The following is a 22,437-nucleotide window of genomic DNA, read 5'->3' as shown; positions in this document are numbered from 1 at the left end:
AAATCTGGACTTCCCAGATAAGGAGAGAGAGGATAAAAGACAAGGATATTAGAAATGTTCTGTGGGGAAGGGGGGGGAGAGAGGAGGGAGGAGGGGTAGAGGGGAAGAGGGGAAGAGGGGAGGGGGTTGTACTCTAGCATTGGCAATGGCGGTGGTTGGCAGGGTTTATGGTATGTGACGGTTTGTGTCTATTCCCATTCACCAAATTATTGCCCAGATAGTTAAAATCAAACTGCATGCAATATGCTTGTTATGTTATTTTGAATTTTAATATTTTAGATGATTTGTTTGAATAACTGAGGAGATATGTTTCCAATTGTATCTCTTTTCTTTTCAACACTATCTATTAAGTAAGAGCTGCGTATGTTGTTCATCATATTAGCTTTTCTGTTGTAGGTTGACTTCCATTGAAATAGAGTCATTGAAAGCATTGGGTAATACTAATTTAAAGAAACCAGAGATTATAGAAAATCTGATTTCATCATGTGCCAAATTGGAACAGTATTCAAACATTATGATGACACAACATGGATACAGAGAAGAATCAGTGGATTTAATGGCAGAACGTGTTGGTCTACTGACGTATGTTTACTTTTCTGCAATTTAATATATGTTGAATACAAATGAGGAAAATAGTTCCCACAATTGCTTTTTTTTGGTATAATTAATCTCCATATTTTCATGACAATAACAATGCCTTGTTTCCCTTCTGAACAGTACGTTTTCGTTTGCATGTTATAAATTCCCTTTTGTGAGCGTGAAGTGGGAGTAACAGAATACTTAATATTAGATCAAAGATGTAAAAAAATCTGAATCCTGCTTTTTGCAACTTTCATTTCTTAAAGCATCATCGCTAAGTGCAGTGAAGAAAACGAGATAAAATATAGTCGACTGCTGGATGCATATGCACTAATACAAAAGGCCATCTTGATTGAGGAGGATGCATTCTGTGACTTGATGAGCTTGTTACCCCTCAAAACGGTAAAATATCTACAAATTTTGAAAATGAATATACATCAACTTCAACAATAGAAATGACTATGTGGCAAAATCAATAGGTGTATCTTGAATAATTAAGTTGTTGCTAAATAACTATATTTCTCTGGATACAAAATGCAAAAAAAAAACTCCCTACTATTCTGTTCCAACACAAGTTAATATAGATTTTGCTGCATTAGTATAAATGATTAGTATAAATGAATCTTCATATAATACATAATTAGCAAGCAGTTTGCTATATGAGAACTCTAAACTGCATCACTAATATCACGGCCTTCATCTAAACAGGAAAGAAACCTTTGTTTGTGGGAATAAAAGATTCCAACTATTTTGGGTCTATAGAGATTATGGAGAAAAAGGCCAGCAGGACATGCAGGATGAGAGTCTCTCAGATAAGAGGGCTGTGCACGAATGCATGGCCATTAAAAAAAAGGCTGTTAAAAACTAAATTTAGTTAAGGTACTGGTTGATACACGCACCTGACTACAACCTTGGCATAATTATGAGTTAAAAATTCTTGTGTTAATGATTGATTATTACCTTACACCCGATCATGTCCTTGTCATGTTTGCGTTTCCCAAAAATGAATCCACGCAATCAACCAAAAAGCAAAAATACTGCAACTACTGGAAAACTGAAATAAAAAATGGAATTGCTGAAAATACTAGTAATTTGACCAGCATCTGTAGAATGAGAAACAGCGTAAATGTTGCAGGTTGATGACATAAGGAAAACTCATACACCTGAAGTGATAGAATTTTCTACAGATGCTGTCAAGTATTATCAGTTTTTGAATTTTAATTCACATAAAATATATGTTCTACAATTTTAATTCACATAAAATATATGTTCTACAATTCTGCCCTACGATTATCTGCCTCAACTTTTATTTATGCCCAGTTAAAGTCCATTACTTATATCGTTATTGCCATAACCATGTTTTAAAATTTCATTTCAAATGCTCTCAAGTTATGAGAAAAATTGAAGAGGACTCACTCACTCTTATTGTAGTCAGCATGATGTGTTTGTTACTTTTATAATTACATAGGCCACATATGCAGAACCAGTTCATCATAGTGATCAAAATTCTTCTTTGTCATTAGTTAAATGAGATCTTACCTTTTAACCTGGAAATTGGAAACTATGTATGAGCTGTTTAAATAAAATATAAACCTCCTGTGCCACTCATCCCTAGACCACCTCCTCACTAACGCACTTGTTATGGTCTCAACTACTCCTTAATTGTACACTTACTTGCTAACCCCTTTAATCCCTAGATTGTGACAGCTCTGTCACCTTCCTCACAATAATCTGTCTCATGATCCTCTTTGATCAATTTGGTATCTGACCGTTACCCTAAACTGTGGTGCATGGACACTGCAGAATATTGCAGCAGCAGAACCTCAACTAAAATGTTCACTGGCTTGCATTGCAATGCTTTTATGTTCTTTCAAGATGCCATAGAATATATTCCTTTATTCATCCCACACCGGGGAAATCATACAAACTTGAGTCACAGAATTTTGCTTTTTTTTTCTCTTAACATTTTTTTGTTGATGCTTATTTTCAGGTGACAGGTTTAACTTTGCCTCTAATGAGGAAGCTGGCCTCCCTCAAGTTAATTTTTGTACAATTAATTTTGGACATGCTTGAAATGGTAACTTCAAATGACAAAATAGAAGCTGAAGCAGCAAAAGGAAAAGGACTGCTACAACTAATTGTAGAGGAATTTGTTACTTCCATACCTGATTACACACCAATTGAAAAGGTAATTTAAGAACAGTTTATATTATTATATTATTAGATGTAAACCAGCATCTGCAGTTCCTTGTTATTACTGTTTATATTATACTGCCTGACACTCTTGCAATGCTTGGTGTGGTCAATTTTAAATTAAATCCATGGATGATGATACATTGATTTTTTTATATACTTAGTTTATATACTGAGTTCAGCTAAATATTGATCAAGCCACTTTACACTGAGAAATACAGCAATTGCTTTTCTGAGGTTATCAATTCACAATTTTTGATTGATGCTAGGCAGCAATGATTTTATACAAAAAATATATTCACCCGTGTACCAAAAATTAGGATTAGGAATTAAAAATTGAATGCTTATAGAAATAATATGCCAAGTACTTTCAAATATAATGCTAGTTTTCAATAGTTGCAAACTAAATAAGACTGATTTATTTTGATATAAGAAGCAGGTGTCGGACTTGCAGGACTTGCTCTGTTAATAATTGTGGCTGATCTCATCTTTTTTCATTTGCAATTTTTGACCGATCCACATAATCCTTAATTTCTCTCTTGTCCAAAATAAATATTCAAATTCAGACTTGAATATATGTATTGTGAGTATCTACATCCTTCTGAGTTAGAGAAGTCCAAAGGTTCAGAACCATGAGAAACAAAAATAACTTCCCATCTCAATTATAAATGGCTAGCTCCTTATTCATATCCACTGGTGTAAAACTTTGGGGTTATATTGTTATAGAATTTACTCTTGTCACAACTTTCAATAAACTCAATTCCCTTCCTTCTGAAATCCACTGAATATAGGTCCATGCTGCTCAATCATTCTTTATTAGACACCTCCCTCATTCTATGAATCTGTCCATGGAGCCTTCATGACACTATTTTGAGGTCAAGTAGATCAATTCCTCAAAAAAGGAGACTGAAACTACAGGCAGTACTCCAGGCGTGGGCTCACCAAGACTCTCTACAGTTGTAGCAATATTTCCTTACTTTTGTACTTCCTCCTTGCCAAAATGTCCAACGTTCCATTTGCCTTAATTGTTTCTGCATTTAATCTTCTGTGTTTAAAACTGAAGCAATGCTTTGTGATTGATTTTATTAATATATATATGACTTTTGACATGCATGCAAATCGAATGAAACATGTTCTTTTTAAATCAGCATATTCGTCTTTTACACAACTCAATAATTTGAATATTCAAGTCAAGTCAAGTCAAGTCAATTTTATTTGTATAGCACATTTAAAAACAACCCACGTTGACCAAAGTGCTGTACATCTGATTAGGTACTAAGGAAAAAAAATGAAACATACAGTAGCACGCAAACAGTTCACAGCGCCTCCTCAATGAGTCTCAAACGCTAGGGAGTAGAAATAGGTTTTGAGCCTGGACTTAAAGGAGTCGATGGAGGGGGCAGTTCTGATGGGGAGAGGGATGCTGTTCCACAGTCTAGGAGCTGCAACCGCAAAAGCGCGGTCACCCCTGAGCTTAAGCCTAGACCGCGGGATAGTGAGTACATTCAGTTTTAAATAATTTGAATATTCAGTTTAAAACTGAAGCAATACTTTGAGATTGATTTTATTAATATATATATGACTTTTGACATGCATTCAAATCGAAGAAACATGTTCTTTTTAAATCAGCATATTCGTCTTTTACACAACTCAATAATTTGAATACTCTGATAGAGAGCAATAATTTTTTTAATTTGAGGTGCGTTACATGCTCTTAATGACAATTTCAAAGTTACATCAGTATTCATTTGAAATGAATTAGTTGGTTTCCAGAATTGTTACCATCAATATTTTGATTACTCCTTGAGGTCGACTATCTAATGTGAGCAAATAAGCATTGAATTGTCCTACTTGTTCATCTTTTATTGCCTTATTTCATGGTCTTAAATTAAAATTAAATCCATAGGCAATATGTTCATTTGACTTTCTGATGATTGGCTTACACGGAAATAAAGAGACCAAAAAGAACATGAAGCTTTTTAGGATAACTGGAGGGAGAAACTGTGTCATTATGAAATCAATGAGAACAATGCATGCTACAGTCATACTGTAAAGCTGAACACTGTTACAGTTATTGATATTCTGAATCTGGTAGATTCAGGACAGAACGTTGACTTTGTTACTTTGGTTCATTTAAATAAATCTGGTTTAGGGTAACATTTTTCAGGAAGGATATAATATGAGGATTTAAAAAAAATACTATTCTGTTATGAGTAAAGCACAGCAAACCACTTTAAATTCCAATTATTTAGTAGCAAAGCACTTGCGCTCAATGGTTTTAATCCTTTGTTTATTATCATCTTTGAAAGTGCAATGCAATTCTAAATTCAAACACAAGGATCTGCAGATGCTGGAACCTGGTGTGAAACACAAAACGATGGAGTAACTCAGCGGGTCAGGCATCATTTTTGGAAGACATGAATGGCAACATTTTATGTCAGGACCCTTCTTCAGATTGATTGTAATAGGGGGGAGAAAGCTGGAAAATGTGTAGGAGCAGTCTCTCCTCCACCTCTTTTCCAGCCTTCTCCCCTCTACTATATCTTCCCTACCCACATCCATGTCCTCCAGAGATACTGTCTGATGCACTGAGTTACTCCAGCACTTTGTTTTCTACAAACATTACTAAATAATCTGGTTCTTCAAACCTGAAACATACAAGCAAGGTATAATGGCCCCAAATAACATGCCAGCAGTGAGCCATTCACACTTGTCTCTGACTCATGCGCTAAAGTCACACCTACATTTTGGAGCTTCTTCCAGCATCAGCTTGCACTCTCAATCTGACCCTGACCTCAGTGGAGAGGCCCTATACCTTGGCCAGGTCTCACTTGCATTAAGTCTATCATTTAGTAAGGCCAGCTAACCATGAAATAGCTGGAAGAACCAACAGCTGGCTTAAGCGTGCTTCCTAATTTAGCTGGCTATCAAAGCTGTCAAAACTTTTGAATATTTCTGAATGCCTGACAAACACATAGTGCATAAAATTTGCATACTACACATTGTTTTTAGACATATTTCCCCATCTACTTCTTAATGGTTCATAAGATCATAAGGAAGAGGAGTAAAATTGGGCCCATCAGGTCTACTCCGCCATTCAATCATGGCTGATCTATCTTTCACTCCTAACCCCATTATCCTGCCTTCTCCCCATAACATCTGACACCTGAACATGGTTCTTCATCTTCAGCTTATTCTTGCCAAAACTCAACATGCCTTTTCCATCCGATCTTTCCCTGGTTTTTTGTCTAGCATCTGTTTGGTACACCAAATATGAATTCCAACTTTTTGGTGGACATAAATGGTTTTGTTTCTCTTTCATTAATAGATATCGTTTTCATAGCTGACTTTCAACCAAATTAGTAATGATATGTTATTTTGATACATACCTATGTATAAAAAATCATCGATGATAAGGCCAAAGAAATACTGTTTTTATTTACTATTTGGATGTCAAAACCAATGTATAAATTATGAAAACTAAGAATCACAAATTCTAATGTTAGCTTTTTGTAAATTAAAATCTTTCCCCAATTTATATGCACATTTTTGTTTTTGTGCAGGAATGGGTGACCATTGCTAGATCACTGGGACAAAAAGCTTTATCTCAGCTACAGAGTGCACATAATCTTTGCAGTGGCTCTGAAGAACTTAGAGCCAGGTGTCTGTATTTGACCGGCAAATGTCTCCGTTTATTGGCTGTTCAAATAGACCCTATTAATCCAGGCTTTGTCTGGGTTCAAGAAACCTTGGTAAGATTTATTTTACTTCAGTTTCATAACGTTGTGGGTTTTACCCTCATTATAATATGGTGATAATGTGGCTGTTATGTCTATTTGTTCAAATGTTATATTTCAGAGAATAATTTGCAGAGATAATTTATTGCAGGATATCTTCACAAATGGGTTAGTGCAGCTGGACATTTTAGCATGGCCTAATGTTACATTCATTTCAAGTAGATTCGGTCAAGTTTACAGCACTGAAGAATGCCATTCAATGGTGGTTCAATAGTCCTTTATTGTCAGGTGTACCATTTAAGGTACAGTGAAATTTGATTTACCATACAGTCATACCAGAAAAGAGCAACAAGATGCACAACTACATACAAGTTTACATAAACGTCCACCTCAGTGGCTCCCCCACATTCCTCACTGTGATGGAAGGCAATAAAGTCTTATCTTATTTCTTCCTTATTCTCCCGCGGATCCATCCGCAGTCCGGGCGATCGAAGCTCCCACAGCCGGCGATCGAAGCTCCCGCGTCGGGGCGATCGAGCTCCCGCGATCAGGGCGGTCGAAGCTCCTGCGGTTGGAGCTCCCAAAGTCAGTCCCTAACCAAGGGACCGCAAGCTCCACGATGATAAGTCCACAGGCTCCCGCGTTGGAGCTCCCAAGGTCGATCCCCGACAAAGGGACCGCCAACGCCATGACGTTAAATCCGCATGGTTGGAGCACCCAAAGTCGATCCCCAGCAAGAGGTCGCCAACTCCTCGATGTTAGGCCACAACACGGTCGAAGATACGATACGGAAACAAATCGCATCTACGTCGAGGATAGAGATTTTAAAAAGTTTCCCCCCCCCCCCCACATAATACATAACTAAAGATACACAAAAACATGCATTTAACAACATACTAAAAACAAAGAAAGAAAGAAAAGGCCGAGACAGACTATTGGCGAGGCTGCCATTGTGCAGCGCCACCCAGTGGAATTCAGCCTGTCATATCCATCTCTGTGAGAGAAGTAAAACGCAGTCTGCTGGAGTAACTCAGTGGGTCAGCCAGCAGCAGTGGAAGGAATGGATAGATGACGTTTTGTGGTGGGATCCCTCATCAGATTGATTGTAGTAGGCAGAAGAGAGGCATTTACCTGTTCCATCCATTGCCTTCGGAGTTACTGATTTTTAGATACCCACACATGTATTTTTAAAATGTTATGTGTGTTTCTGCTTTCAACGCCAACAATTTTGAGACCCCCATTATCTGTTAGGTAAATATTATCTCTCCCCTCTAACCTATCTACCAGTTACCATAAAACAATGCTAGTTTTCGATCTCTGCTCTCACAAAAATTGACCTTCCATGTTCACCCAGTATGGTCCTCTTATATTTTTAAACAGAGTGATTAAAACACATCTCAGCTTCTTTTACTTAGTCAAACACTCCTCATTACAAATATCCAACAGTCCTGGCACCAATCTTGCAAATCTCTTTTGTACCCTGTTTGGTGCTGCAACTGTGAACCCTTTCTGTGATCTGGTGACCACAACTGGGTTAAGAATGCCTGTGGGAACATGTTTGGTTGTACTTATTATGAGAACTTTAGGGTAGGAAAGAACTGCAGATGCTGGTTTAAATCGAAGATGGGCACAAAATGCTGGAGTAACTCAGCGGGGCAGGCAGGATCTCTGGAGAGAAGGAATGGGTGATGTTTCGGTTCAAGACCCTTCTTCAGACTGATCATTCTTCAGAATGAGAACTTTGGCTTCCACTTACAGGGTAAATCACTTTATCATTACCACAATAATTACAGCCACCATTACAGATGTGGTGCTGAGAATGTCCTGGATTCAATTATGCAGCAGTAAAGATATTCCCCAAGAAATGGATGAAGGAATAGTTTCTCTGAGAATGAGTCCCAGCGCATCCAGAAGATGTATCTTTCACATTGAAGTCTGGCTCAGCCAGTGGCACCTAGGAATAGACTGGGTGACAACCAAGAATAGTTTGGTGACCACTGGAGAGACAGTTGACGGCATGGAAAGACGGCACCCGGGACAGGCTGGGTTAGCACCCCAGTCTGTGTCTTTGGTGAGAAAGAAACCCAATAAGCTACGGAAAGCCCTTATGAAACATACCCCCAGGAGATCCCGAGAGGGGGGGAGGATGAGATGTCCAATAGGACGGACGAAAGGTTATTGACCCACGCAAACGACCTGACTACGAGTATAAGATGCATTTGCGGAAAGCTGTGCAAGAACCACCGTGGCCTTAAAATCCATCAGGCAAGAATGAAATGCTCGGAGAAGGAGAAAGAGGTGTAGAGCCCAGGCCCTGAACCTGGTGAGATGCAGGAGGAGCCCGGCCAGGACTCACCCCACAGAGCCTAGTCACTCCACGCACCAGAGTGTCCCAACCCCTGCAGAGTAGTTCCACAGCAACGGATTAAGTGGCCCACAGCCAGCAACCGGAATGAATGGCTGCAGTTTGAGGGTTTGCAGGACGCTCACTCTGCAAAGTCCTCAACCGGTTGGGCATTACGGGGCTGGCAAAGAAGAGGGCCATTCAATCCGCAAGTGAAACCGCAGAGAAAGCTACTAGGTGGCTTTGGATTAAGAGGGCTGATCCGTGGGCGGTTGCTGCCGGGGCCTGATCACCCCCTGCTGGGTCGCCTGGGCGAGGGTGTCTGATGTTGTGAGACCCGAAACACCCCATGACCCAAGGTCACATCACTGAGGATGCGTCCCAGCGCATCCAGAAGATGTATCTTTCACACTCTATTTGGTTCTGAAGGCAGCTATTCTTATAACACATGCATTGTTTTTGCAGCAAGGGGAGGGGCAGTGATATCACATCTGTATTGACACTATTCGACCATCCTACACCAGGGAAAATAAGGCTCAAGATTTCACTGAATGTTTGGTGGAACATAATAAGGGCATTTCTGTTATGCAGACACTTGTAATTAAGCTGGAAAGAGTGCAGAGAAGATTCATGAGGATGTTGCCAGGACTCAGGGGCTTAAGCTATGAGGTTGGGCAGGATAGGATCAAATTCCTTGCAGCACAGGGGGCTGAGGGGGTGATCATGTGGACGTGTATAAAATTATGAGGGGAATAGATAGGGTTAATGCAAGAGTCTTGTCCTCGGTGAACAGGGGAATCAAGAACTAGTGGGCATATATTTTTAAGTTGAGAGGGGCAAGATTTAATAGGGACCTGAGGGGCACATCTTTCCCTTGGAGGATAGTGGGTATATGGAATGAGCTGCCAGAGGGGAGGTACTCGAGGCAAGTACTAGACACAGACATGGATAGAAAAGGTGTAGAGGGATATGGACCAAATGAAGGCGAATGGGATTATCTTAGATGGGGCACCTTAGTTACCATGGACGAGTTGGGCCAAATGGCCTGTTCCTCTGCTCATAGATTCATATGACTTTATGACGTGGGCTGATAGCACATCTGCTATTTATCTGTCTATTTCTGTGGCTGATCTATATTTCACTGTATACTTTGATAGCCTTCCTTATGGTCTGTGACACCAGCAATCTTGGTGTAATTTGCAAACTTACTAACCAATCCGTCTAGATTTACGTCCAAGTCATTTATATAGGTGGTTTATGATGTAATCTGCTCACTTATGCAGAGGCTCTGTGTGCAAGCGGATGCATGGCCTCAGACCTATCAATGCTTTGTCTCTATTTTGAGCCATCATAGGCCAAAGATTTCTATGACTGTGGGATATTGCATTTCTTCAAGGAGTTTTTGAAGATCCATGTCTCTGGATCTTTTTCACCGTCCACCTAATGAACACCTACTATGATAAAGGTCAGGAAAATTGTTTTGGCAATCTGATATCAACCATGTGACTGATGCAGCCTACCTAATGCACCCAACTGAGCAGAACTAGGGTAATATCCTGGGAGATATTACTGATATTGGTTTGTTTGTCTTGCCAATTAATTAAGGAATTACAGAGACAGTATTTGTGATACTTTTCCTGTGCCAAGAGATGCTGGCCGTTGGTAGTCCAATTCTCAGAGGCATATCTTTGCTACCTGGAATGCCCTGTACGTCGTGCTATGTCCGACATTTTGATCTTCAGATATTCTTTTGCTAAATCAATCAAAGAGCGTGGTGATGCATTGAGGACAGTGCTGCGTTTTATCTTTGATGTCGACCTTCACCACTAGTGACTTCCATAATAAAGGAAGTGATCAAGAGTCCAGAGTCTCATCATGAACCATTATTCCCAAAGTGGCGCAGAGTAGGCAGATTGGAAGAGGACCTTTGATTTGCAAATGTTGAGTAAAAAACCCATCTTCTTGGATGTAGAAACAAGGAACTGCGGATGCTGACTTACAAAAAAAGACACAAAGTCAGCAATTCAGCCAGTATCTCTGGAGAACGTGGATAGGTGACGCTTTGGGATGAGACCCTTCTTCAGACAGGATGGTCCTCTTAAATGCTCTACTGAATGTGTATGAATTACTGAGGGCTCATAGTCTAACCATATATTGTTGGAATCCTCACAAACCTCAACAGCTCAACCACTCAGCTTTGGTTCTGGAATGTTGTTGCCGTAGAATGAGCGACTTCCTATTAGTTACGATTATTAGCTCCACTCCTCAGGGATGCTTATTGGAGAAATTGTGCCTAGAAAGTGTTGGGGCAATAGGATTTCCTTCATGACACCAGGGAATGGATCTGTTGTGGAACTATTAGTTAATATCACTGGTTGCATGGCTTTGAAGACATTGTTTTGTTAATGTTCATATCTTAAACAGGCCAATAAAAATGGGTGGTCAAAGGAAGGGAAATCCAGAGAAGGAAATGAAAAAGTTGTATCTAACTATGACCAGACAGATTTGCAACTCACAACTCGGGGTGAAAATGAACAAGTCGAATCAGAAAATGAGCATGTGGATGTGCAGCTTTCAGCCCAGCAGCTAGCAAAATGTGTTGCAATTGCTACACAAGTTAAGGTAATAATTATTTTAATGTACTACTTAATTCAAAACATTAATTAGAAAGCTGATTAAAGCTCATCATTCTGATGTGATATAACTCTTATCTCAGGTGTTAATAATAATTTGAATAAAACCAGTAACTTTATCTGTACTGTGCCACCTGGCTGAACATATATCACACTTTATTTAATGATATACTTATTAATCTAACCTTTTCTGAAGGTAAATTCATATTTTTCTGATTATGTATTTTCCCTTTGAAGTAGTTATTTGAATTAATGTTATCTTTATTCCTCAACACTTGGTATTTGACCGAGATAATATCTTTAGCAATCATCTTTCTACGCTGTAACCCCTGGTCTTCTCTAATCTTTGCTTTTGCTCATCCTTTAGAGAAGGAATGAGACTATTTTATGAATTTCACATCACATCTATGTCCTTTCTCTCCTATCGTGATCCAAATAATTTTGTTGGCCGTATAATCTCTGAAAGTATCAACTGATGTATTGAACAAAGAGGCTCTAAACTATTTAATCTTTATTGGCACTCAGGTTACTTAAACATGCATGTTTACATTAATTTCTAATAACTTAATTTGGTTTACTATTCCAACTTATCATTTTACTAGATCACAAGACTCATGGCTTAGACTTCGATACTACCCGTGTGAAATAAATTGACTGAGTGCACTCGGGGCTACAGTTTTCACAAATTCAGCTCCTCTTCTACTTCTAACGATGGTTGTTCCCAGTGTTATCACTACCAATGTCTTTAACAGTCCTAATTTAATATGATTTTTCTTACAATTTACTTAAAGTTTGCTCTGTTCCTTAATCCATCTCAAGGTTCTTGTGACTCCGAGTTAATCATTTTAAGTTCCCATTCATTCAAGGACTGGACGAACAAAACACATCTGTTTCTCTTCTGAAAGCATCTAAATTGCTCATTCGCCCATAGAATCCTGAAGGTTCTTCATCACATATCCACTCACTTGTCCACTCCTATTTCCATACTCTGTGAAAGCACAACTCTATTTTTTTCACATTTTCTGGCCAGCTACTGACTTTGTGGCTTTCTTTCGCAATGCAGATTTGTTCCGCAGTCCTTTCCAGTCAAAATGTCTACCCAGAGCCTAATGGGACACTTGATATTTTGTGTCCAGCCACTTATTTAGTCAATGATACATCTTGTGTATTTGAAAGCACTGTAATATCTTCTGTGGGCATGAATGTTATTATTCTGATTATTTAGAATGTATTGTGAAGCAAGGTGTGTTCCATCTGCTCCATGCTGGTGTTAGTGTCCACACAAGCCTCCTGCTACATCTCTTTAAACTTTTTTATTGTAATTATTTTGCCTCATTTTGAAGTTGTGTATTGCTTCAATTCATTCTCCTCAACAGAATGATATTAGAATTTATTGTCTATTTCTTCATTCTTACAGAAAGAACGAGCCTCAGCTCAGGTGTATCTTGCTCATGCCAGTGAGGTTTTATTGCAGTCAATGAATCAGGCGTTACAGAGCAATCTTAAAGACATCCTTGCAGAAGCCAGCTTCAACATGGTTCAATGTTTTGGACAATTTGACCCAGTTTCAGCAAGTCAATACTTAGCATTATACCAGGTATGATTCTTTGCTTTAATTCTTTAGATGTTTCAAACCTTCTCTAACCGTCAATTGAATTAAAATATGCTGCAATATTTTAATTGCAAAATAAGTATCATTGGCTAATCTGCCCAGAATTATTTCAGAATGTGGTCATTTTAATTGCTTAACTGTCAATCATTTAACCAACAGCTGAGTTTAATATAAAAACAAAAGCATATGCATTAAGTCATGCAGCACTGTTTCTTTAAGCACTGGATAATCCAATATTGAATTTCAAGGGAGTAGATTGTGTTTGTGATCATTTCCCATTGTAATTGTGCGAATTAGAAAATTGGATTGGGCATTTCTTGGTGGGATGAAAGCTTCTGAGTAGCTTTCACATAAATCAATTGACATTCTATAGCCAATCAATATACCAACCAGTTGATCATTCGGATGTGGGAGGCAACTAGATCCCCTGGTGGCAACCTGCACAATCACAGAGAATGTGCAAACTTCATACAAACAGCCAGAGGGTTCAAAATTGAATGTGGGCCACTGTGACAAAATTCTTTGAAACGAAATGTGCATGACATCCTTTGTGGCTGCCACACCAAATTCCCGATGGCTTATGTGGAGTGCAGCTGATAGATACCCATGATACCCGAATTTAAATTGGTGCTGCAGCTTAGCTGTTTCACAATTCCAGTGACTCGGGTTCAATTTCTGAGCTCAGGTGATGATTTTTTTGGAGTTTGCATATCCATATCCATTCGGTAGAATAATTGGCTCTATTAAATTATCCCTAGTTCAGTGGTGAAGCTAAACGAATTAATGGTCAGGTGTGAGTTAATAGGTTTACAGGGAAAATCAATCTAGAGAGTAAATTCATGAACCTAACTGGCAATGTAGATAAGTCATATTATTCCTAACTGTGTTTCTTCCACTATTGGTCTTGAAAAAGCCAAATGGAACAGCACCATAAATAAATAATAAGGTGGATAAAGGCTATACACGGCGGGCATCACACTGGTGGACCTCACCGCCGCTTGTGATACTGTGTGGCACCAGGGCTTGATCTTGAAGCTCCTCCGAACCATCCCTGACAGTCAATTAGTGCGGTTCCTTGCCAACATCCTTGCCAACCGCAGTTTTGTACTCAAGACCAGTGACGGACAATCTAGCCGACTGCGACGCCTAAGAAACGGAGTCCCCCAAGGATCGGTACTGGCCCCCATGCTCTTCAATCTCTATATCAGCGATCTGCCACGCACGACCTCGCGCCAGTATGGATACGCAGATGACTTGGCCCTACTGCACTCGGACAAGAGCTGGTCAAATGTGGAGGATGTGCTCTCGGCGGATATGGTACTTGTCGCGAGCTACCTTAAGACCTGGAGACTAAAACTGAGTGTGGCAAAAACCACCACAACGGCGTTTCACCTGAGCAACAAGGAAGCGCAACGCCAGCTAACCATCACCCTCAATGGGTCACCCCTACCCTACAACCCATTTCCTACATACCTCGGGGTGAAACTCGATCGGCAGCTGACCTACAAGCAACACCTTGAATCTCTCCGTGCTAAAGTCTCGGCACGGAACAACCTCCTGCGTTGCTTGGCCGGATCGTCATGGGGCGCCAGGACATCTACTCTTTGAACCAGTGCTCTTGCACTCATGTACAGCGCCGCTGAGTACGCCGACCAAGCATGGTGCCGCAGCGCTCATACCAGCAAGCTAGACGCCACCCTCAACGACACCATGCGGATCATCACTGGCTGCCTACGTCCTACTCCGACGGATCTCCTGCCGGTGCTCGCAGGTATCGCACCCACCAAGCTTCGCAGAGAGTTCTTCACTCATAGGCTGGTGTGCAAGGCCCCAACGGACCCCAAACATCCTTTGCACCACCTCGCCCAGGATTCACAGCAACTGGGACCTCAACGCCTGTCATCTCATCACCCTTTCTCCCGTCATGCAGCGACCCTCTGTGGCTCCGGTTTCAACATACTAAGAGCATGGAGAACCAGCTGGGAACAGACATCGCCACCTCCTCAGCTCACTGTCGCACCGAACACCACAGCCCCACCCGGCTCGGACACGCCCCGCAAAGAGTGGGGGGTTGCGTCCATCAGCAGCCTGCGTGTGTGGAGCAGACCAGCAAACAGCGCAGCACGGAATTTTCAACTACACTGTCCTCCGTCCCCATGGTGGAGGGGTAGACCTCGCGGCCCTCAACAACAGCACATTGCACTGACTACAGCGCCTGGAGCGCGTTACATAACCTTTGCTGCCTCAAGCGCAAGAAGAAGAAGAAGGCTATACTCCATAAAACGACAAATGGATTTTTGTGTGATGGAGAATGAAAGTTTAAAAAATGACTAGAGGCTTAGAGAAATATTCTGAACAATATTTGTAGTGGAAGGATTTTGCTCAGCTGAGGGTTCAAATCATTTTCTAGGTGATTCTTTGATTGTGTTCTTTACATTACCTCCACCTCTCTCAGCTCTTTCAGACCCATGACAAAATCTCCATTGTCCTTCAATGCTAGCAGGCTCCAAAATCAATAAACCATCTGAGATGAGAGGAATAGATCGGGCAGATGCACAATGTCTCTTGCCCAGAATAGGGGAATTGAGGATCAGAGGACATAGATTTAATGTGGAGGGGAAAAGATTTAACAGGAATCTGAGGGGTATCTTTTTCACACAAAGGGTGGTGTGCATATAGAACAAGCTGCCGGAGGAGATAGTTGAGCCAAGGACTATCGCAACATTTAAGAAACAATTACATAGCTACATGGATAGGACAGGTTTAGAGGAATACTAGACCAAGTGGACCCGTTGGGCCCAAACCTCTCCTGCATTGGTGCATCACCCTCTCCTCCTCCTCTCTCCCCCCCTCCTCCTCCCCTCCTCCATCCCCCTCCCCCCCACTCCATCCCCCAACCCCCCTTATCCTCCCTCCCCCCTCTCTCCCCCCTACCTCCCTAGGAGATAGATTTAAACTTTAAAATGTGAATAACTTAAAAAATATAACACCGATTTCAATGAAACTTCTTCCATTAGCACCAAAGGGACAACGGTGAGTAAGGTGGGCCTAAAATTGTCGCGCTATCGTGTACCGTTTTGGCTGTAGTTCAGGAACAAACAAACAAACAAACAAACGAGAGATTTAGTATATAGATGGGCCACACATCGCCAGGTGGGACTCATGCAGCTGGGGCATGTTGGCCGGTGTGAGTGGGTTGGGCCGAAGGGCCAACTCTATGACTATTCCTCACGATTAACTTAAATTAGAAGAATCAGAGAACTCATTTGATTTATTTTCAGATGCTAATTAATATTTTCAACACACCTTAATTTTAGTCCATGAGGGTACCAAAGATATTTTTGCTGGAAAGACATGTACCTCCTGTATTTATTGAGATGAGTACTGCTGGTCTAGCGTAAAACATTTTTTACTTCTTGTTACCATTTTTCAACTTCTCAGTGCTTCCCTCTACCAGTTGAAAGCAACAATGCTGATACTTGAATAATCATGACAGTGTAATATTAACACAAGAAAACAGAATGAAGTGCATAACAGATACATTTGCAAACAATTCTCAGTGCTACTGTAAAATATCTTGAGTGGAATTTTTGAAAATGAAGTCAACATTTTTAATTGAATTGAAATTGTTCCAGAGTTGCGTAGCATCAATTATGCTGAAAGGTACATTGATAAAGACTGGATATGATACCAGCAGTTCTCAGCTTATGGCATTGCTGCATCTTCAACAAAAACTGGAGAAGGATGGAACCATGAAAAATATGCTCGGGACAGTTAATACAAGACTTAGCACAAGTTTTAAGGTATGGTATCCCAAAATAATTGTTTACTAGATCTAAAGATCCAATATTAATTTTATTATGCATTGCTTTCACTTAATATGAAATGGATGGCAAGGTAATTTCCCTCCGATTATCTTTATGAAGGGAAGAAGATTAAATGTTATCACCAACAAAAGGGGACGCAGAATTTTGAGTATGTGATTAACCTTTGCTTCCAATATAAGCAGTGTACTAGCTTTGTGCCAGACTGCTTGTTTGACATTCTGTGAAGTTGTTAAAATTTGGTTAAAAGTTCTGTTTTCGATATGTATCTCGTATTTGTAGCTGAGCAGCTCAGGTTACGGTTGACAAGACGCAAGGTAAGATGTGTTGAGAAATGGGAAATTAAACCTGAATCAACTGGAATATATACCGTTACATTAGAGCTTTGATCAGTAATAAATATATTTTGCTGTTTCTTTCTTAGTAGTTATAAATGATATCAATACTGAATGTCATGTAATATTGTAATGTTCTACTGAAAATGTGAGATTTTGTACATATTACATAGTGAAATCATTATATGTATTATAGAGAGTAATAATGTAGCATAATTACTGAAAGGTTAATGATGAGCTCATTGGTCAAAGTAAACAAGGAATACTAAACTTAGAGGGTTTCATTTACATATACACAGATAATTTATATTTTTTACTTTCCGGCATGAAAAATTCAAATATATCTATTATTTGAATTTTGTGAGTATAGTTGAGTTGAGTATCTATTAGCTGAATATAGAAGTTGGGAGGTCATGTTGCAGTTGATTCAGATATTCCTGAGACTGTATTTAGAGTCTTGTGGTCAGTTCTGGGCACCATGTTATAGGAAAGATGGTGTCAAGCTGGAAAGGGAACAGAGATTTACGAGGATGTTGCCAGGACTAGAGGGTCTTAGCTATAGGGGGAAGTCGAGTAGGTTGGGAGTCTATTCGTTGGAGCGCAGGAACATGAGGGCTGATCTCATAGAGGTGTATACAATCATGAGAGGAATAGATCGGGTAGATGCACAGAGTCTCTTTCCCAGAATAAGTGAATCACCAGATGACATAGGTTTAAGGTGAAGGGGTAAAGATTTAATAGGAATCTGAGGGGTAACTTTTTCACACAAAGGGTGGTGGGTGTATGGAACATTCTGCCAGAGGAGGTAATTGAGGCTGGGACTATCCCAACGTTTAAGGTATTTATTCACAAAATGCTGGAGTAACTCAGCAGGTCAGGCAGCATCTCAGGAGAGAAGGAATGGGTGACATTTCGGGTCGAGACCCTTCTTCAGTCTGAAAAAGGGTCTCGACCCGAAACGTCACCCATTCTTTCTTTCCTGAGATGCTGCCTGACCTGCTGAGTTACTCCAGCATTTTGTGAATAAATACCTTCGATTTGTACCAGCATCTGCAGTTATTTTCTTACACCAACGTTTAAGAAACAGTTAGATAGGTACATGGATAGGACAGGTTTGGAGGGATATGGATCAAACGCAAGCAGATGGGACATGTTTGCCGGTGTGGGCAAGTTGGGCCAAAGGGCCTGTTTCCACACTGTTTCACTCTATGACTCTAAGACTCTATTTCTCAATTCTTTGCAGGCATGGAAAAATATTATCATTCAAGCACACCATCTCAGTTTTCTGAGTGAATTTCCTTCTAACTTTAATATAATTATTCTTCAACATTCTGAAGACGGGTATAGTGCACATTTATATTTTGTTTCAAATGCTTTCTTTATGAATATTTAGTCAAAAATGTGTTTGGACTTTTGTGAATTAATCTGTGTTATTTAAGGATCCACACAAAATGCCGGCCCTGACCTCATTAACATAATTTAATGAGGACTGCATGTAATGAATGAATGAATTAATAAGTTTATTGGCCAAGTATGCATATACAAGGAATGTGCCTTGGTGCTCCGCTCACAAATGACAACACAAACATACAGTTAACAATTAAGAAACACAAACAGAAAACACAATGCTAAAGCTTCTTCAAGGCCTAGAATTGTGAGTGGCAAGTACCAGTTCAAGGTAGCTGGTACTCATTGAAATCATGACACCACTTTTAATATGGGAGCTAGTTTTCCTTAGTCATTCCAAAAGTTTTGACCTTTTCGTAGGAGCCATGTCAGAGAAAAAAAAAGCAGATAATGATTTTCAGATGATTCTCTGGATGAGGTGGAAAGAAGTAGGCTTATCCTGTGCACAGATGGGCCTTCAAATGATTGCAGTATGGCAGAGAGGGGAGGATATAACTACTAGGACATGAAAACTGCTACAACAATTTTAACGATCATGGATTATGCTCAATGGCATTGAAAGCATAAGATCTGCATATCAACATCTGCACCCATATCCTCAAACACCATTACTCCAAGCCTAGCTCCAATCTCACAGCTTCTGCCAACAACAAGCCCAGCACTAGCTGCACTACCTTGTACCTACACGGTCTTATAGAAACATATCAAATTCTTCAAGGATTGGACAGGCTAGATGCAGGAAAAATGTTCCCGATATTGGGGGAGTCCAGAACCAGGGGTCACAGTTTCAGAATAAGGGGTAGGCCATTTAGGACTGAGATGGGGAAAAATGTCTTCACCCAGAGAGCTGTGAATCACAGAAGGCAGTGGAGGCCAATTCACTGGATGTTTTCAAGAGAGAGTTAGATTTAGCTCTTAGGGCTAAAGGAATCAAGGGATATGGGGGGAAAGCAGGAAAGGTTACTGATTTTAGATGATCAGCCATGATCACATTGAATAGCGGTGCTGGCTCGAAGGGCCGAATGGCCTACTCCTGCACCTATTATTTTTTTCTCCCCAGACTGATTTTTAGACACAAACAGTTCTCTGTCTCTTTCAGAAGATGGCTTGTATCTGGTGCCAACAACAGCAGATCAGTATGGGACAAGCCTAGGAACTCTACTGACTAGGTGATAGGTGTTCTGGCAAAGACTGATTGATCTCAAACATTAACTCTGTACTCTTTCGATTGATTCTCAGCGTTTTCTGCAGCTTTTATTTATTTGCAGTGTGGGACACACTCGGTTTCAAGGTCCCACTCTCCCGGATGGCAGAGCTTTGGCCATGACGGGAATGGTTGTCATAGTCCATGGCTGCAGCAGAGCTGAGGCAATTGAGGATGATGGTATGCCCATACCTAATCATTCTCCTCAACCCAGTTACCTTTCATTCTACAATCTCTCTTAGAAACATAGAAAATAGGTGCAGGAGTAGGACATTCGGCCCTTCGAGCCCATTCAATATGATCATGGCTGATCATCCAACTCAGTATCCCGTACCTGCCTTCTCTCCATACCCCCTGATCCCTTTAGCCACAAGGGCCACATCTAACTCCCTCTTAAATATAGCCAATGAACTGGCCTCTTAATTTATAACTGCAGATTGTTTAAGCGAGCACTTCTTTCCAACCGAAGCAGGTGCCTTTCTGGTTTTGGTTCATTAAACCCATCTGAGCAGGTGGCAGGTGTAATCAAAAAGATAGTGATGAAGATGGCAAAGCATCACTTGATCTGATCTTTGCAGCCACCAGCTCAAATGTTAGCTCTTCACAAAGTGTATAGGGTGGTTGAGGTACCGGCTTTATATATAGTTAGTCACTATTATGACTAGGCTACTATCAGGCCAGAGGGGAAATATAACAAACCTGCAATTGTAATCCCCATCTGAGTCCTTTGGAGCAGAATTCTGAGCAATCTCAATTGCTGGCAAACTGGTGTGGCAGGTTCCTTCTCAATAGTCAATAGTCGTTTATTTGTTACATACACATAAATGTGTAGTAAAATGAAACATTACCCGCAGTTGAACAATAAGACCAATAAGATTAATCAATAAAAATGCAATAACACATACAATCACAACTAACACCAAACAAAAAGAAACATCCATCACAGTGAGTCTCCTCCAGTCCCTCCTCACTGTGATGGAAGGCCAAAAATGTCTTTTTCACTTCCCTGCCGTCTTGTCCCGCGGTCAGGCTGTTGGAGTTGCCACGTCGGGGCGGTCGGGGCTCCCGATATTGAAGCCCCCGCTGGGCGGTGAAAAATCCCGCGGCCTATTTCAGGCCGCGCCGGACGGTGAAAGGTCCGTGGCGGGCCGACCCAAGCCCCGCGATTCAGGGCGGGCGAACACGCTGCCTCTGCCGCTGCCGGAGCTCCCGATGTCGGCCCCCATCCAGGGGCCTGCGGGCTTCCGACGTCCACGCGGCCCGCGCCGGAGCCTCCGGAGACGAGTCGCAGCCGTTCCCGCAGCATTCACAGGCAGCCAGCGCCGCAGGTGGTGAGTCCGCGCCGCGGGCTCTGCGAACCAGAGCCCCAGGTGGTCCCAGGTGAATGGCTGATGGTAGGCCGCAGCGGGAACGGAGACACGACACAGAACAAAGGTCACGTCTCCGTTCTGGAGAGAGAATGTTACAGTTCCCGTTCCCTCCCACCCCCCCCCAAAACATAACATACAACACTACATCATATTAAACTACAATTCAGACAAAAACAACAAAAAACCCAAAAGACAGACGGACTGCAGGCAAGCCGCAGCTGCGACGGCAGCGCTGGCTCCTCCTTGAATTTGCTGCAGGCCACTCAAGATGGTGACTCACGATGTGCACATTCCACCAATAAACTTCTCAGTGTCGATATCTTAGAAACTGGCTGTAAGTATCAGACTGAGTAACAAATTGACATCTTGACGTTATTTTGTTGTTGAAGAAAAACACAAAGCTGAGGGGAAGGGTGTTCAATGGAGCACCTTGTAAATCAGGAGAGGTTATAGGATGAAGGAGGAATGGAATATGGGATGAAGGAATAGGTAGAGAATAAAATCTAAGTCTGCCATCACAGGGGTCTCTGATTGCCTCTTCAATAATGGCTACCCTCCAGCTAGTGAACCTTTTGAATCTGCTGGTAGACACAAAATGCTGGGGTAACTCAGCGGGTCAGGCAGCATCTCTGGAGAGAAGGAATGGGTGACGTTTCGGGTCGAGACCCTTCAGACTGATGCAGGAGGACTCACAGAGGGGGAGCAGTGAGAGACTATGTTGCTAAACTCACGTCGAAGGGAGGGGAACTTCTTCAAAGTAGACATACCTTGAGGAGAATTTGCAGTGGAGCGGCAAGATGTGTAGGAAAGAAAACTGCAGATGCTGGTTTAAATCGAAGGTAGACACAAAATGCTGGAGTAACTCAGCGGGTCAGGCAGCATCTCTGGAGAGAAGGAATGGGTGACGTTTCGGGTCGAGACCCTTCTTCAGACTGCTGGTTTCATCATCGCTGGCACCAGTTATCTGCTGTTTTCGGAGGGGAATTTGTTAGTGAATTTCATGTAATATGTTTGAGTGATGTGGCCAATTTGGTTGAATGGCTAGCAGTGATCCAATAGGCTGAGAGATACTGGTGAGGCTCAGAGTAATGATTAGTGTGTGATGGTGTAGTGGATAAGATGAATATTAAGTTGGGGTATGAACACATAGAGATTCTTGTTGGATGAGTAATTCAGTGATTAAGCTGGTCGGAGAGTAA

General features: G+C 41.2%; 1 protein-coding gene across 4 annotated transcripts in view; it reads left to right on the top strand.

Moving 5' to 3' along the window:
* Positions 1-22,437, top strand: part of cfap46 (cilia and flagella associated protein 46) — a 188,671-nt gene that overhangs the window by 124,174 nt on the left and 42,060 nt on the right. For all 4 annotated transcript variants that reach the window (XR_013548319.1, XM_078413696.1, XM_078413695.1 and 1 more), the window contains 8 exons: positions 397-582; positions 846-981; positions 2,570-2,767; positions 6,336-6,524; positions 11,278-11,475; positions 12,904-13,083; positions 16,734-16,901; positions 18,501-18,598. Coding sequence is in view for 3 of the 4 variants with exons in the window: in XM_078413696.1 (XP_078269822.1) it covers positions 397-582; positions 846-981; positions 2,570-2,767; positions 6,336-6,524; positions 11,278-11,475; positions 12,904-13,083; positions 16,734-16,901; positions 18,501-18,598 (1,353 nt within the window). In the remaining variant the exon portion in view is untranslated. The remainder of the gene's footprint in view (positions 1-396; positions 583-845; positions 982-2,569; positions 2,768-6,335; positions 6,525-11,277; positions 11,476-12,903; positions 13,084-16,733; positions 16,902-18,500; positions 18,599-22,437) is intronic.

This window comes from Rhinoraja longicauda, chromosome 16 (assembly GCF_053455715.1).
Source record: "Rhinoraja longicauda isolate Sanriku21f chromosome 16, sRhiLon1.1, whole genome shotgun sequence".
Classification (NCBI taxonomy): domain Eukaryota; kingdom Metazoa; phylum Chordata; class Chondrichthyes; order Rajiformes; family Arhynchobatidae; genus Rhinoraja; species Rhinoraja longicauda.
The sequence above is the reverse complement of the archived record's forward strand: the minus strand, read 5'-3'. Positions and strand labels throughout refer to the sequence as shown.